Source organism: Arachis stenosperma, chromosome 6 (assembly GCF_014773155.1).
Source record: "Arachis stenosperma cultivar V10309 chromosome 6, arast.V10309.gnm1.PFL2, whole genome shotgun sequence".
Taxonomy (NCBI): domain Eukaryota; kingdom Viridiplantae; phylum Streptophyta; class Magnoliopsida; order Fabales; family Fabaceae; genus Arachis; species Arachis stenosperma.
The window spans coordinates 142,229,298-142,245,460 of NC_080382.1; the positions used below are offsets into that span (position 1 = coordinate 142,229,298).

A 16,163-nucleotide genomic window follows, 5' to 3' on the forward strand; every position below is an offset into this window, starting at 1 on the left:
TTATTGCTCCCTTTATTTATTATTTATTTTTTTAAGCAAAGAATTGTATAATTGCATGCTTTGAAATTTGAATTAATTTTGGTGAGCAAGGGTCATAATCTGCTTTGACACAATACAGAGTTATTTATACAATAATTTAATTTTATAGTTAGTTAATATTAGTCATTTTTTATTTGAATTCTAAAACTTTTAACTTTTAGAAGATTCAGAGTTTAAAATTGATAATTTAATAATTTAAAATTTAGAATTAAAAATTTATAATTTATTATTTAACAATACTTTTTTAATTTAAAAAATAAAATAAAAAATATTACTAAAATATAAAAAAATGACTTTAAATTTAACATTTTTAAAGTATTACTAACACTATTTAATTAGCATAGCTACCATAATTGTAAGTACTATATACTTCACCAATCTTAAAGTATATCATATAGATAGAGGTAGAGATAAAGTGAAAACAGCAAAATACACTTGCATCAATGTAAAATTGACAAACTTGCATCATCAATAATTTTGTATAGAATCATATAAATTATTTGTGTAAAAACGAGTATTAAAAATGTGATCAAATAATTCATTTTTTATATACATTTAAGAGAGATACATTACAGTAAGTTAATTGATTTAAATATATGGGCTTACATGAAATAGGAGTATGTATGTATTACATATGTATCTTTTCACTTGGTAAACATGTAACTAAGTTTTTACAGCTTCTCACGTTGCATCGTGAGATCAACTTCTGGAATTCAGTTTCCTTTTTCAGATAGAGTGGCTATGAGGTCAGCCTGAGCCTTCTCGAGGGCAGACACCAGGTTTTCAGGTTTCCTCCCACCAGCCTGGGCAAAATTGGGCCTTCCTCCGCCGCCACCGCCACATAATTTTGCTATCTGTCCAATAAATTTACCAGCTTGAATCCCCAGATTGACGACCCCCGGAGTAAAAGCAGCCACCAGACTAACCTTCCCTTCACCTGGGCACGAGCCCAGTACAATGGCTGTTGGATCTGGTAATGTTTCCATTAAATATTCCGCAGCACTTTTAAGTGACTCAGGATCAGTATCATCCAAGCACTCAACCAGCACCCTGAACATTTTTTACAAGCTATAAATAGATATCATACACGTCGAGTATTGCGGGGAAAAGATCATTCGCGTCTACCCAACCATCAAAATAATTAAAGAACATCTCTATTTCTCTATTTCTAGGCTGCATTTTGATGGATACTTGTCTCTCTTAAGACAGAAATTTGTGCAAAAACACAACTTTCTGTTTCATAGATAGAAGATACATGTATTATCAATATTTGTTGAAAGTGAAGAACAAATAATATTCATGTCCTCTTTCTGTCTCGAGATAGAATACAAAAAGCAGCCTACATGCTACTACAAAATTATCACCATATGTGGAAGAATACATGCACAAGGAAATTCTCTAAAGACTTGAGTTCTAACCATATCTAAGCATCCATAGAAAATAATACACAAAGTGAAATAAAATAAGGTGATGCAATTAATTACTTCTGCTTAATTGATTATAATTTTTTGGTTATGACATGAAAATTTTTCAAGTGGAAGACGACTCTGTATCAGACACATCTTTTTCTTTTTCCAAGAGTTATATTCATTAGTTAGTACCTTAGCATTATATTATAGAATGTAATGAACAGGAAAGAAATATTACCTGTACTGTTCTGATTTTCCCACCAACAATGTTTTGCTGGCAATAACCGAAGCCTTGTAGACTGCGGCTTTGGCACGCAAGGCAGAATTTTCATTTCTGACTGCTCGCAACTCTTCTAGAAGGTTTTCTATCCTCGTCACCACTTCTTCGGGTTTAACCTTCATATCGTAAGGTTAAACATAAAACATCAAGACTAGTAGAGATAAAAAAATGCCAAAATAGAATATTAACTTCGCAAGACATTGGCAATATTATTATGAGAACTCAGGATCATGAAACATACTTTGAGAGTGGAACATAACTGCTTCAGATAAATATCTCGAGCATTGACATATTCAATAAAAGCTCCCCCAGCAACAGCTTCTATACGCCTGATTCCAGAAGCAATACCCTGCTCTGATATTATCCTAAAACCACGAATTTCAGAAGTATTACTGACATGAGTTCCACCACAAAGTTCCATTGATACACCAGGAACCTCTACAACACGAACCTGCAATACAACCAATTAGAAAACCACAAGAGCCTGCATAAACATCATATCAGCTGGATAAATTATGACATACATATATGAATATATTCTACTTCCCTTTTTAATTTTTACGGAGAGATTGATAATCTGTTTGGTCATTAGGATTTAAACTTTATTCATAGTTTCATTTCTTACGCAACAAGATGCTCTAACAGAGGATCTTCAGATACTAGTATATCACTCAGCTTTACATTATTCACTATCAAGGTCCATGTGCCAGTGGACAGGACGTAGAGAGGGGGATTAAGTCTTGATGTATCGACAATAGACAGGAGAGTTGTAATTAAGATCCCTGAGAAATAATTGCAACATTCCCTAAAAATCTAGGTTAAACATCTGAAAATATACACTTCATGATATGCATATCTCCTCAGAAAAAACAAAGCATAAGATGGTAAAATTTTATGTCATATGTGTATGGAGTAATTCTAACCTCTTCTCCATATTTTTCTCCAAACATTGCAATAGCTCCAGCACGCTTTGCATCAGCAAGTGGCATCACTTTGGTTTGAAGAAGTATTCCTGCTTCAATCCATTCATTGATTAGCCCTTCAATTTCTCCAAGCTCACTGTCAAGAAGTGGCCGGTGGAAGTTGAAATCAAACCTCAAACGTTCAAATGCCACCAAAGAACCAGCTTGTGAGGTTTCTTGACCAATCACTTTCTTTAGTGCTGCTTGTAATAAATGAGTAGCAGTATGATGATCCTGCAAAGCACCAAATATATTTGCTATCAACATGAACCACACTTGGAATTTGAAAACTAACGTGATACAAGGATGTGTCTGTGTGACATTGTAGTGAGTTATGATACCAAATTGGTTAATGAAATGAGAAAGTCAACAGTTGTTATACCTTAGCTCTCTGCCTCAGCTTTACATCCACTGCTGCTTCAACTTCCTTGCCAACCTCAACAACTCCCTTACGAACAGTACCCTTGTGAACAAATATGTTACCTAAAGACTTCTGAACATCTGTTATCTCCACAACAGCTTTTGGTTGATTTTCACCCTCTACAACATAAATAAAACCATGATCTCCAATTTGTCCCCCTGATTCAGCATAAAATGGAGTCTTGTTCAGCAAAATTTCCACGTTACTCCCTTCACTAACTTGTGCAGTTGGATCACCATCTATCACTAGGCTTTGTACAATTGCTTTAGCATAAAGATTGTCATAGCCTATAAATTCAGTGTCAGGTAAATTTTCTGCAATATTTGCCCCGTTTCCCATGGCAAGTTTGACATTATTGTGTGCAGCCTGAGATTGACGCCTTTGCTTCTCCATCTCCATATCAAAACTATTTATATCAACACTCACACCACGTTCTTCAGCCACTTCTTTTGTAATTTCAACAGGGTATCCATAAGTATCATACAAAAGAAATACGTCTTCGCCAGTCAAGCAAGGTGCAGTTCCATTTTGCTCAGCATTTGACAAAGCATTAGCAAGCTTCTCTTCAAGCAACTTTTCTCCTCTCTCCAATGTTTGTACAAAACGAAGCTCTTCTCTCTTCAATTCCTCAAAGATATAGTGTGATCTACTCCTAACATCAGAATCAATGTTGGTGCTTAGTTCCACAACTTTCTCAGCAATAATTGGTAAAAATGCTCCTTCAAGGTCTCCCATACCATCACCTTTTATACCAAGCAACCTGCCTGTACGAACAACCCTTCTAATAAGCCGTCGAACCACATAACCTCTACCAACATTTGATGGGGCAACACCATCAGAGATGAGAAATACAATTGCACGCATGTGATCACCTATAATCTAGGATAAATTGGAGAAAGAGAAGACTTAGATTAAAAGTTTTAAAAAACACAACTGTGAGTTCAAATAAGCTATATTTAAGACAGCACAACAGTCTATTGAAAGATAGTCACATTACCTTCAGATTCCTTTTTGTCTGATCGTCAGCAGTGCCATATGAAACATTTGCCAATTTAGAGGCCTTCTCTATGATGGGGAATATTAAGTCAGTTTCATAGTTATTTGGAACCTGCAGAAAACACAGAATATATATGCTGAAAGATATTAGAAGCATTGCAGTGATAACTGATAAGCATTAGCCGGGCCTTAGAATGCTTCTATATATGAATGGGCCCTTTTACAACAATGTAAATTGATATATACCTTTTGAAGGATGCGAGCCATGCGTTCTAGTCCAAGCCCTGTGTCTATGTTCTTCTGCTTTAGAGGTTCAAGGGAACCATCATCTTTTTTGTTGTACTGCATGAATACTAGATTGTAGAACTCTATAAACCTCGAATCATCACCAAGATCCTGCCTTAACACACAACCCAGCCCACAAATATAAGAGTTAAATATTTTCATTAAAGTGATTTTCAGTCAATCAATCTCAAACTACCACATACGTACAGCATCAAAGTATCCCCTTTCAGGATGAAAATCATAATAAAGTTCCGAGCAGGGACCACAGGGACCTGTCACTCCACTGGTCCAGAAGTTGTCCTCTTTACCCAACCTCTTTATACGCTCCAATGGGACACCCACCTGCAAATAAATCAAGACTAATGCTTCTATAGACTCAATGCACTTTATTAAAATGCCAACCGGAAACTTACATCTAGCTAACAATTAAAAAGCAGTGTCTTGGCTAACCTCATTAGACCATAGCTCAAAAGCCTCATCATCGTCTTCAAAAACACTAACCCACAATCTGTCTGCTCGCAAACCAAACCTAAAAGTAATTGAAAGACATGATAAATCTGGTTCTGTCAAATGCAGATTTAAAATAGTAATACTAATAGCTTTTCATTTTTTGAAAAGGAACAATATAAAGGTGCATTACAATCAGTTTGGAATTAACTATAAGCACAAACAAGGCTGGGAAAAGAAGAATAATTAACAACTATTAAATAAAAAAAGGCATGACATATTCAGATGTTATGGAAGCATAACAAACCAAGTCCTTGCTTCAAAGCAAAACTTCTCACATAAAAATAAACAGAAGTATGATATGCAAGCAGGCAAGGTCAGACTATGAAAAAGATGCACTAATGCTTACTCTTTGGTTGAAAGCTCCCATGCCCATACAATTGCTTCCTTTTTGAAGTAATCACCAAAGCTGAAGTTTCCAAGCATCTCGAAAAAGGTATGATGTCGAGCAGTGTGGCCAACATTCTCAACATCATTAGTACGTATGCACCTTTGTGCAGTAGTTGCACAAGGTACCTGCCTTGGAACCTAAGGATACCGCAAATTGGGGTCCGTGTGAAAGAGAATTCGTATGGATTTTGAATCAATGAAGATAAATTCTTGTGTGCTCCTGGAGCAAAGAAACATCTATATATATACCACGTATGTTCATTAATAAGCTATAAATGTTTCTAAAGAAAGCTCTGCTGAGCATACAAAATTTTCTCGAACAAATAACAGTAAAGAGAGATGGAAATACACAAGGGAGGGCCAGACCTTCCCGAGGAATATGGGCTTGAATTGTAGCATTCCTGCGATTGTTAGTAGAACAGTGGGGTCATCCGGGATGAGAGACGAACTAGGAAGGACCTTGTGGCCGCGGGAAGCATAAAACTTCAGGAATCTCTGCCGTATAGAATCCCCACTCGCTAAATTATCAAATTCCTTCTCCTTCTCTGCTAGCAGTTGGGCCTGTGATGGTGGTGCTGCTGCAGCTACAATTGCTGACTCAAACATAAAAACACAAGAAACTCAATGAATGCTTACTACAATCATATTAATTCAAGATACCAGCACAAAGTTTAAAATAGAAGACCTACCTGAATGTGCCATTGGAAATAAGGAATTCTCAATTGTGAAGGGAGGAGACCTAGGCATGTATTTAGGCTCAACTAATAATCCGACATTAAACTAAAGATGCGCTTTAATTTACTGCTAAACAAATGAAAACTAAATCAAATCTCTTGAAATTTGAAATTATAAGAACTCCTATCCGTTACCATTAAACAAGATCCTACCCGGCTAAAGGTTAATGGCCCTATACTTAATGCATATGTTTATACACAATATCATATAGTCAACCAAATTTTCATTAAAACAAGGTCAACAATTAATTGTAGAACATATTAGAAATTCTAACCTAAAGAACCCATGAAAAGCTTTAAATAAATCTTACCTGATCCAGTCCTCGTGCTTGTGAATGCACGAAAGGGTGTGAGACTGTGAGAGAAAGAGGGTATGGCTCCTGCTACAATGCCAAAATCGCCAGAGCCTGCACGAGTGGGAATGGCGCGTTTCCATTTTGGATGCAGGAAGAGTGGATTCCGAAGCTGAACCGCCAATCCTTCCATGCCACTGCCACTCAATTTTTTGGCTCCCTCTCTCCCTTTGAATCAGCACGTAAATATCTTAAAACATAACCAAGCTCATCCTCAGTCGTCAGTTTAAGCACATCAATACAAGAGTCTCTAACAACATAGAGAGGAGCTGAATTCTAAAATCTTGAACAAGCATGCACACTCAAAACTCCTACCAAAGCAAACACAACATAGCTTCGCAAATCAGAAATCATAGAAAGACAACGTGCTTATATAAAAATTCAACTATGGAAGCAGAACAGAACCTCAAGCGGCGGAATGAGAGAGGAGTGCGGCTGGGGAAGCAGAACGGCGGAACGGAAGAAGAACCGGTTGACGAATGCAGCGGCGGAGGGGAACCGAACAGGCTCAAGTGGCGGAGGGGGCGAGCGCGAACAGAGAAGGGAGTAGAATCTGAATTGGTATCGGAGATAAGAGTGACGTCAGTGCTGGGAACTGGGAAGGTGGGATAAAATTAACGTGGATAAGAATTTATTATTATTATTATTAATTTAAGATAAATACGGATTGATTTTTGAATAAAATACTTATTTTTTATTTTTTTTTAAAAGATATTTTTTTAGGTGAAAATTTAGATGCAGAAATTAATAAATGAGAGTTATCAGATGAAAATTTAGTCAAATTATCTAACGATTCTCAATTATCAACTTCACTTGAAGTTGACTACACTTGAGTTCCACCTTTTTTGTAGTTGACAAAAATTTGGATAGACTTTTTATAAAAAATTTTAAATATGAAAAATATCTTTTGCTTTTGGCATAAAATCAAATTAGTTGTCTATTATTTATGTTTCTTGTTCAGCCTCCATTCTATCATCATTTTTTCATAACTTCATTATATGATTTATGAGTTTGATCTCTTTATATTTTTCGTAACTCTGTATATCTATTTTATTATTGTAGATAAGTACTAAGGTGCTCTTTCTCCATTTATCTGGCATCTTCTTTGACTTTAAAATATCATTAAAAAACTTAGTTAACTAATTAGTGCCTTTCTCTCCGAAGCCCTTTCAAACTTCAATCAAAATATTATCGAGTTCTACTGTCCTACCATTTTTCATTCGCTTTAGAGTCTCTTTTACTTCAAAGTCCTGAATTTTTTGATAGTAGTCAAAGTTTTTATTTTCTTCCCTCGTGCATAACTGACCAAGGTTCGGAAGAATCTTTAGTCCTTCATTAAATAACTCGTAGAAGTGGTTCTTCCACCTTTCATTGATCTTCTCATCTTGAGCCAAAACCTTTCCGTCTTTATCCTTTATGCATTTAACATGATCTAAGTCTCTCATTCTTCTTTAACGACTCTTTGCGATTCTATATATACATTTTTCTCCTTCTTTCGTGTCTAAAGACGGGTAGAGACCCTCATATGCTCTTGTTCTTTCTTCACTTACAACAGCCACTTTTGACTCTTTCTTAAACGCCTTATATTTTTCTCAATTATTTGCATTGCGGCACAAAAACCACTTTTTAAAGCTCTTCGTTTTTTCCTTTATATTTTTTTGTCGCATTCCACCAGTAGGACTCATTGTCTTTTGGTTCTATTCCTCTAATTTCACCAAAACTTTTTTTGTTGTTCTTCTAATAACTTCTGTCATCTCCTTATACATCTCCTCCGCGCTTCCATCTCCTTTCCACTTTGTCTCTTCTCTTACTTGTCTTATGAAGCTTTTTTGTTCCTCACGTTTCATCTGCCACCACCTTATTCTTAGGTACTTCGTATGATGTCTTTTCCTCAATTTTTGCTCAATGTGAGAATGCATGACAAACATCCTATGTTGTATTGTTAAACTCTCTCCTGAAATAATTTTACAATTAATGCAAAATTTTTTGTCGACTCTCCTCAACAAGAAGAAGTCGATTTAAGAGCTTGTCATGCCATTTCTAAAGATTATAAGATGTTTGTCTCTCTTTTTAAAATATGTATTTGTGATGAGAAGATAAAAAATTGAGGAAAAATTCAAAATAATTTTACCCTCGGTATTGACTACCTCGAAACTATAACCTCCGTAAATACTTCCATGCCCAATCACTTCTCTTCCAACATGTCCATTTAAATCGCATCCTAAGAAAATCTTATCTCCCGAAGATATGTCTTGGACCAAACTCTCTAAATTCTCTCAAAACCTTATATTGTGTTACTCGTCCAAACTCACTTGCGGTGCATAGGCGCTAATCACATGAAAAGTACCTCCTTCCACCACAAGTTTGATAGAGATGATCTGATCACCCACCCTCTTGATATCTACTACATCCTTCTTCCACTGCTTATCCACGATAATACCTACCACATTCCTATTCTTCACCTTTCTTGTATACAAAAGTTTGAAACTGGAGGTATCTAACTCTCTAACCTTCACGCCAATCCATTTTGTTTTTTGTAGGTACATGATGTTAATCTTCCTCTTTGTCATAGTATTTACTATCTACCACCTCCATGGATTTTTCTGTTAGAGTGCCTATGTTCGATGTCCAAAATCTCAATCTTCTGTCACTCTAACCTTTTACCTTTACTCTTTTCTTTGTGAACTAGCTTATTTACCCTTGTCCATCACGAAAACGCAGAAATCCTTACTCATTTAACACTACACCTGGGTACTGATACAGCGGCTCTTACTCATTTGACACTGTACGCGAGCCATACAGCGCATTTCTTCCGAGCAATGATCTAGATTTAGCGCAATAACGTCATTGATCCATATCATAAAGATTCGAATAAATTTTTATATTGACTGTCGAAAGCCTAATACAACCCTCCTCTTGTATCCGGGTTTGGAATCAGCTATGTACCGCAAGTGTACCATAAGTAGAGTTAACAATTAACAAATTAACATGTTCACAATAATAGTTAAAGCAATAAATAGAAAATAATTGAACAATTAAAATAAAGATCAGCACAGTAGAAAAATTACACCAAATTAACAAATTATAATAAAGTATAAGAACAACAACAACACCAATTAAAATTTAAAAGAAAACAACAACAGTAGGAACAACTAAAAGTTGCACAGCAACAACACCAACAATTATATCACAATAACACAATAAAAAGTTATACAGCAGCAAATTTTCAAAGATTAACAAGAATTATCAATGTTTCAGGCATTTAGCACAATACAAAAAAATAACAAAATAGAGTACAACACAACAACAGTGAGCAGAACTAATCATTCGGCAATTCAATCTGAGTAACACTAACAATAGCAGAATCCTAAATCGAAGAACAAAGAATCAAGAACAAAAAATAAAAAAAAAAGCGAAGAAACAAATCTAAGTAGCACTAACAAAATCGTAAACAGTCGTTCTAATGTCTGAGCACTCTGAGCAGAGGGGCAGAAGCGCGACGGAGATGAAGGCCAGGCAACGAGCACAACTCGAAGACAGTGGTGGGTTGGAAGAACTGCAGCTGAGCAAACGAAGGGCAGACTCCAAAACGCCGAGCTTGAGGAAGAAGTTGCAATTGGTAGGCTGAAAACTTCGAGCACCACGACCAGACGAAGACGGTGGTTCCTGAGCGCGACAGAGCAGACAAAGACCAGGGACTGACGCTGAGCTCGAGGAAGAAGGTGCGATTCTTGAATAAGAAAGAAGAATGGACAACCAGACGACGACTGCATTATCCGAATCGCGACGGGTGGTAGTAGTCCTTGCGGCGGTGATGGAGAAGCTATGTTTCAAGGTTTTAACTTTGAGTTTTGTGAATTTTGAACTACAGAGAAGGGGAAGAAAGTGATTCCTCTCTTTCTCTCTCTCTCTCTCAAGTTCAAAACGTTGGCATTTCTTGTAAACGATCTGGGTCCCGATTTGGTTCAACCGACCGATTCTCCACCATTTTAGTGGTTTATAAATAGTTTTTAAAATAGTGGTTTTTTTCTTAAGACCAAATTCCGGAGATGTTTGTTTCACAGCCGGACCAGTTCGACTGACCGATCTAGTCTGATTTTTAGAATCATGGTGATTACAAATTAGGTTTCCACGACGTCGTTTGCTGGGTTTTTTTAAATAAAACACATGACTCGGTCCGGATTTTATAAATCAACCAGGTCACCACTCACCAGTTCTCAACAAAACCGAATAGGTTAACTTGGGTTTTTTTTAGTCTAGTGTAAAGACGATCTAACGAGTGACTCAACCCAATCAATTGACGAGATGACTAGATTTTCAATCGAATCAAATAGATCAAGCTGGATTTGATAACTATGAAAGTAACTACTAATTAGTATCCAAAATATTCAAATGCTAATAAAAAAAAAATTCAAAAGATGTTATCAACAAAAAATTCCTAAAAACTAAAGACCTGAACAAGTGTTGGAAAAATTTAAATTGTTTACTTTTCAATAAAAAAGATAATGGTGAATATTAAGGTCGGAACCAGTGGCATTTGATGAGATTAAGAGCTTTGGAGAAATAACCAATGTGTTGAGATTGGTCAAGTTGATAGATAAGAAGTTATTTTACCCCTCACATTAATGTTTTTAAGTTAAAATCTTCTTATCTTTATAATTGTAAATTATCTTGCTTTCATTATTTTATTATGTACAATTCCTTTCATTGATGCCATAGCAAAGACCTTTCTTAATAGATTTGATATGCTTTTAACCAGGACACTATATAAAATTAAATTAAACAGCTCTATACAATATATCTATGTAAAATGGTGTATGATTCTCCAAATTATTCGTAGCAATATTGCTTCAAAGTTCAAACAATCACTTTCACTGTTGAACAAACTTTGCTGGCTTCATGCTCCAAGCATTTAGTTTTGAGATGCAAACATTCTGTTTTCCATTGTTAAAGACATAAAGATGAGCATCCTTTTCAGTAGCCAACAAGGGATAAACTCTGTTTGTGATACAAACTCTTCCTTTCTCTCCAAAACTCTCTATAATCGACCGATCAATCTACATAACAAGAACACAAGGAGGAGTTATATATAAATAAAAATAGTAGTTTTATACGTACATTTAATTACGTAATATTATATTAATAAAAAATAATTATTTTTTATATTAATCGTACAATGATTATCTAAAAAAATGAATATAATTAGATAATTATATAAAATATTTTTCATTATCAGTATATAAAAAAAACATAGTAACATACGTACCAATGTTCTAAGTGAAATTGCTTTGAGATTGGAATCTATGGCAAAGATAGTTGCATATGTGGTTTTATGAACGTCTTGCCTCAATGAAGACCTGTAAATAAATTGCAGAAAACTCTCATATGTCAACAACAAAGTGTTGTTAATTGAAATTCAATCTTAAAAATATGAAAACAAAAAGTTGTAAATTTTCTATTTGTTCTCTAATAAAAAACACAGAGAATAAAATTGTCCCTAAATATTTAAAATAATAAATAAATTTCATCCAACACAATTCAAAAATTGATACTATATTTATTCTTTTTTTTTTAAATTTGACACATGTGTACCAAAAAATTTAGTTGGGACAATAGGATAATTATTATTAATTAACCCAGTAAGATCAGTGCATTTATTTTGTATTCGTTAAATAAAAATATTTAAAATTTTTTACTAATAATAATAATAAGTTTATTATATGTTCTAAAAACACATATTAGCTAAATCATTATTATTAATTAACCTGGTAAGATCAGTGCACATGAGACATGAAAATCCATTGGAAGTTCTAAAGATTGTGAAGAAAATTGCAGTTTGCTCTGTAAGATCCTTTGAAGCTAAAGCCAATAAACCAAATGGGCCTATTATGCCACTTCTTGATGCATATTCTTTATCACTACACACTATTTGGGGATCAACTTCTTTGGAATCTAACCACTCTGCACTTTCCAGTTCAGGTAGTTCAAACACTACTTCTACATCAGCCTTCAAACACCAAACAACAGAAAATAAATGAAATAAGTAATAATCTTTTTGTTAAATATGGAAAATGATTGTTTTATATGAAAGTTTCGTTATATGTTGATATGTAAATATTAATAAATTTGACTTTAAAGTTTAAATTACTCATTAGTTTTCTCTTTTTCCTTATAAAATCCATGTGTATTAGAGTAGACTACTTAATATATCTAATTTTGTAAACAGTGAGAGACTAACTTGTTTAATAAGAAAATGTAAAGAAATATATATAAGTACAAATTTGTCAATTTTTTTTTTAATTTTGAAACTATTTTATTCTTATATTTTTTTTTCGAAACAAAAATAAGAGTTTATTTTATGAAAAATGATAACGTTATACTCTCATTTTTTTTAAATAGAAAAAGAGAATAGCATTATTAAAATAGGAGTAACAATATCTATTTTCTTAATATATATATATATATATATATATATATATAATTTTGACATGAGAAAATTGAAAAAAAAAAGGCCTTTGATATTTTACATAGTCTAAAAATTCATCAATTTCACAAGAGAAAATTAACAATAAAGTGGCTTACCTGTGATGCAGTGATACCTGAGACTTGAAGAGTTGATCCATCAACAAGTTTGTGTCCCAAAATACTAACTTGATTGTCGGAGTCTCTAAGTGTCTCTAACTCTTCTATTGGCCACTGCATCAGCCACTTCCCATTTTCATGAAGCCATACTTGCCTTGGAATGGCCTTATATATATATATATATATATATATATATATATATAAATATTTTAATATTGATGCAAAATTATAATTATCTATGAAATCATACATATTATTGACAAAATTATCTAACTTTTTTAGATTAATTTGTTAATTAAAGTACCTGTAGACCAGCCCATCCTTTAAGAATATCATCTTGTTCTGTATCAAGCTCTTTAACCCATCCCCATAATACCCTTCTCTTCTTGGCATAGTCAAAGAATGATTTTGAAGCATAAAATTCACCATGGTCCAATTTCAAGTCCAAACTAGTCCCTGTAATTTTATTCTCAGCAACAAACTTGTCCTCATCACAAACATACTTACCTACCAAATAATGTTCTTGCTGTTTATTTTGGTAACTTATCTTCAACACATGCCTAATAACATCATTAGAATCTTGAACTGAAGAATAATCTAAATCAACCCCATGCTTTGTACCATCAATTAAAACTGGAAAAAAATCAGGGCACTCACACATTCCAATGCCATCAATTACATAGAATTGATGATTATTAGGGCTTAATTTCCAATTGACAAAATCATCACTATGGTATAAAATTGCCTTCCCTATATCACCATTTCTAGCACCAATTATGACCCTCCATTTTCCATCACTACCCTTCCAAGCTGTTGTTGGATCTCTAAAATTTTCTTGTTCAACTAATCCAATTGGGGCAGTGATTATAGGGTTTTGAGGGTGTTTGATCCACTCCCTTAGAAAAGGGTCTTGTGGATTTTTCGGCATAGCTAAGTTTTGAACTTGGTGTTTTGTTTCATCAAATCCTGTGTACAAAATAAAGGGTTGATTATTGGAGGGGATTATTGTGGTTGAGCCAGAGAAGCAGCCATGAATGTCATAGTGATGAGATGGTTGAAGAGCATGGTGATTGAGGTGAATCCAATTCATTAGATCATAAGATACTGAGTGACCCCATACCATTTTCTTACCAAAGCTTGCCCCATCAGGGTTATATTGGTAAAACAAATGGTAAACTCCTTTGTAGTACATTGGTCCTGCAATTATTACAAATTTACAATCATTAAATCATCATTTAATTTCTGCATTTGTAAAATGTATATTTCAACTTTTTAGGATATGTGTTTAAGATTTAGTATTTAGGCCAAAAATTTTATTTGTTTCTAACCTTTTTTTTTTACATTATTCAAATTCGTACTTAAAATTCAATTTAATTTTAAAATTATCTTTCTAACCATTATACCCTCGCCTCATCCTATCACCATCTCACTCTCCTCACTTCTCTCGCTCTTTCTCCTACTCTCTTTCACCCTCTCCTTCTTGCTCTCGCTCTGCTTCTCCTACTCCCTCACGCGCTCCCTACGAACTCCGATCGAGAGGGATCAGCAGTAAAAAACCTGCCGCCAATCCCTCAGGAAGCCAACATAGTGGAGGCAGAATTGGACTATGGACAGCTCTCTTTTTTTCTGTATTTTTTTTCTTTAATTTAATAAGTATTTTTTAGGAATAATTTAGTCTAAAACTTTAAAATTTAGATAAAAAGGACAATTTTAAAATTAAGTTAAATTTTAGAGTAGACGAATTCTAATACAAAAAAATGTTGGAAATTATTAAAATTTTCGGTTTAAATCTTGATGTGTGTGGTTCTAAGTATTATTTTGTTACAAAGATTTCATTCTCATGGAAATCAAAGATACCCAAGGAGAAGGTAGAAATTAAAATGATAGTATTTTGATTTTGGGAATATGATATTTCATCCTAAAATTCCTAAAAATTATTTATAATTCCTCCAACCACACATAAGAATCAAAATCGTATACTTAACCTTAAATAATACTAAATAGGCTTCGAGATTATAAAAGTATGATTAGAACAATTAAAAAAGATAACTGAAAGTGAAAGTTCATGTGCTTACCATTTGGATCTGCATAATGATGCAACCAATTTTAATTCTCATCAACGAAACAAAACGTGTCATCACAAAACAAAAGAAAATAAATTAGAAACAGAAGAAAAACATATACATGTAACATATTTGAATATATATATTAATTACCGTTCATCCAATTTTGTTGGGGCTGAAAATGGTACGAAGTTCTATATAGATCAGTTTCATGTACCATTTTGTTGTTCTTGATGCCATTACTGATGATATTTGAGGATGCATCCTCTGATGAATTGGGCTCCATGTTTGTTACCCACCTTAAAGGTTAAAGTTAAGGAAGGTCAACAAATTAAAACCTTTGTATAGTTAGAAATTAAATTACAATATGTATCTTTCACTTGTTTTTTGTTGTGTGAGGATAGAATCAGTGATGATGAAATAATGAATTTGCAAGTGAAGAGGAATGCAAAACCATTGAGAATTTAACTATATATATACATACATACACTAGTTTTATATATATGCAACTGGAAATTATTTTTATTAATGACTTGACTTCTTGATTGCCAGCAAGTTGGAATTTTTTAATTAAATGGTATTTTATCACTATTCAAATGGTGTTATTTGGAAATTCTTTTTTTATTCTGTGAGAAAAATGTTTTCATTCGTCAGGAAAAAAAATTAATAATAATAACAATAATAATACATATGTTTCATTCCTTACAAAAGTTTTTTTTGTTAAAAAGAATAAAAAAATACTGTTCGCACCTAGAAAAAATAAAAATAAAAAGAAAAAGAAAATCTTTTTTTTTTGCTTCTAAAAAACTCCAAATCCCAAATTTCTATAATTTTCATATGCAATCGTCATGTGGACTAACCAAATTTTTTAGCCTTTTAAATTGACAGAGTATATTTTTAGACTAATAATAAGACCTGGCCTTTATATATGTTTTAATTTTTATTCTTTTTTTTTTTTGAAAATAACCTTTATCAATGTTTAATTTTAATGTTATTGTGACATTATTTAATTTATGATTACATTCTTTGCATCTGGCATTTTTAAAGGTTTGTAAACGAGGAAAAGAGTAACACGAAAAAGTTGTATTGTTTAATTTGAGTGGGAAATATATTATTATTTAGTGCCTTATTTTTTTTACTCA

General features: G+C 33.5%; 2 protein-coding genes across 4 annotated transcripts; both read right to left on the reverse strand.

Moving 5' to 3' along the window:
- Positions 1 to 565: 565 nt before the first annotated feature.
- Positions 566 to 6,966, reverse strand: LOC130935375 (alanine--tRNA ligase, chloroplastic/mitochondrial). Of its 2 annotated transcripts, XM_057865086.1 has the most exons (13): positions 6,782 to 6,966; positions 6,335 to 6,566; positions 5,656 to 5,882; positions 5,249 to 5,427; positions 4,843 to 4,921; positions 4,600 to 4,734; positions 4,354 to 4,503; positions 4,109 to 4,219; positions 3,073 to 3,990; positions 2,652 to 2,924; positions 1,970 to 2,179; positions 1,687 to 1,844; positions 566 to 1,089 (listed from the first exon to the last, which is right to left on the reverse strand). In XM_057865086.1, exons 2-13 carry the CDS (start codon positions 6,507 to 6,509, stop codon positions 753 to 755), a joined length of 2,952 nt encoding a protein of 983 aa, XP_057721069.1. In that variant the 5' UTR covers positions 6,510 to 6,566; positions 6,782 to 6,966; the 3' UTR covers positions 566 to 752. The 2 variants fall into 2 exon arrangements, with proteins under 2 accessions (XP_057721069.1, XP_057721070.1); XM_057865087.1 differs by lacking the exons at positions 6,335 to 6,566; positions 6,782 to 6,966 and adding an exon at positions 5,979 to 6,248 and having other exon boundaries at positions 5,249 to 5,509.
- Positions 6,967 to 11,178: 4,212 nt separating this feature from the next.
- On the reverse strand, positions 11,179 to 15,472 carry LOC130932579 (beta-fructofuranosidase, insoluble isoenzyme CWINV3-like). Of its 2 annotated transcripts, none has more exons than XM_057861929.1 (6): positions 15,034 to 15,472; positions 13,263 to 14,155; positions 12,959 to 13,072; positions 12,142 to 12,383; positions 11,643 to 11,733; positions 11,179 to 11,433 (listed from the first exon to the last, which is right to left on the reverse strand). In XM_057861929.1, the coding sequence occupies exons 2-6, from the start codon at positions 14,148 to 14,150 to the stop codon at positions 11,248 to 11,250; spliced, it is 1,521 nt and encodes a 506-aa protein (XP_057717912.1). In that variant the 5' UTR covers positions 14,151 to 14,155; positions 15,034 to 15,472; the 3' UTR covers positions 11,179 to 11,247. The 2 variants fall into 2 exon arrangements, with proteins under 2 accessions (XP_057717912.1, XP_057717911.1); XM_057861928.1 differs by having other exon boundaries at positions 12,959 to 13,123.
- Between the last annotated feature and the right edge of the window lie 691 nt (positions 15,473 to 16,163).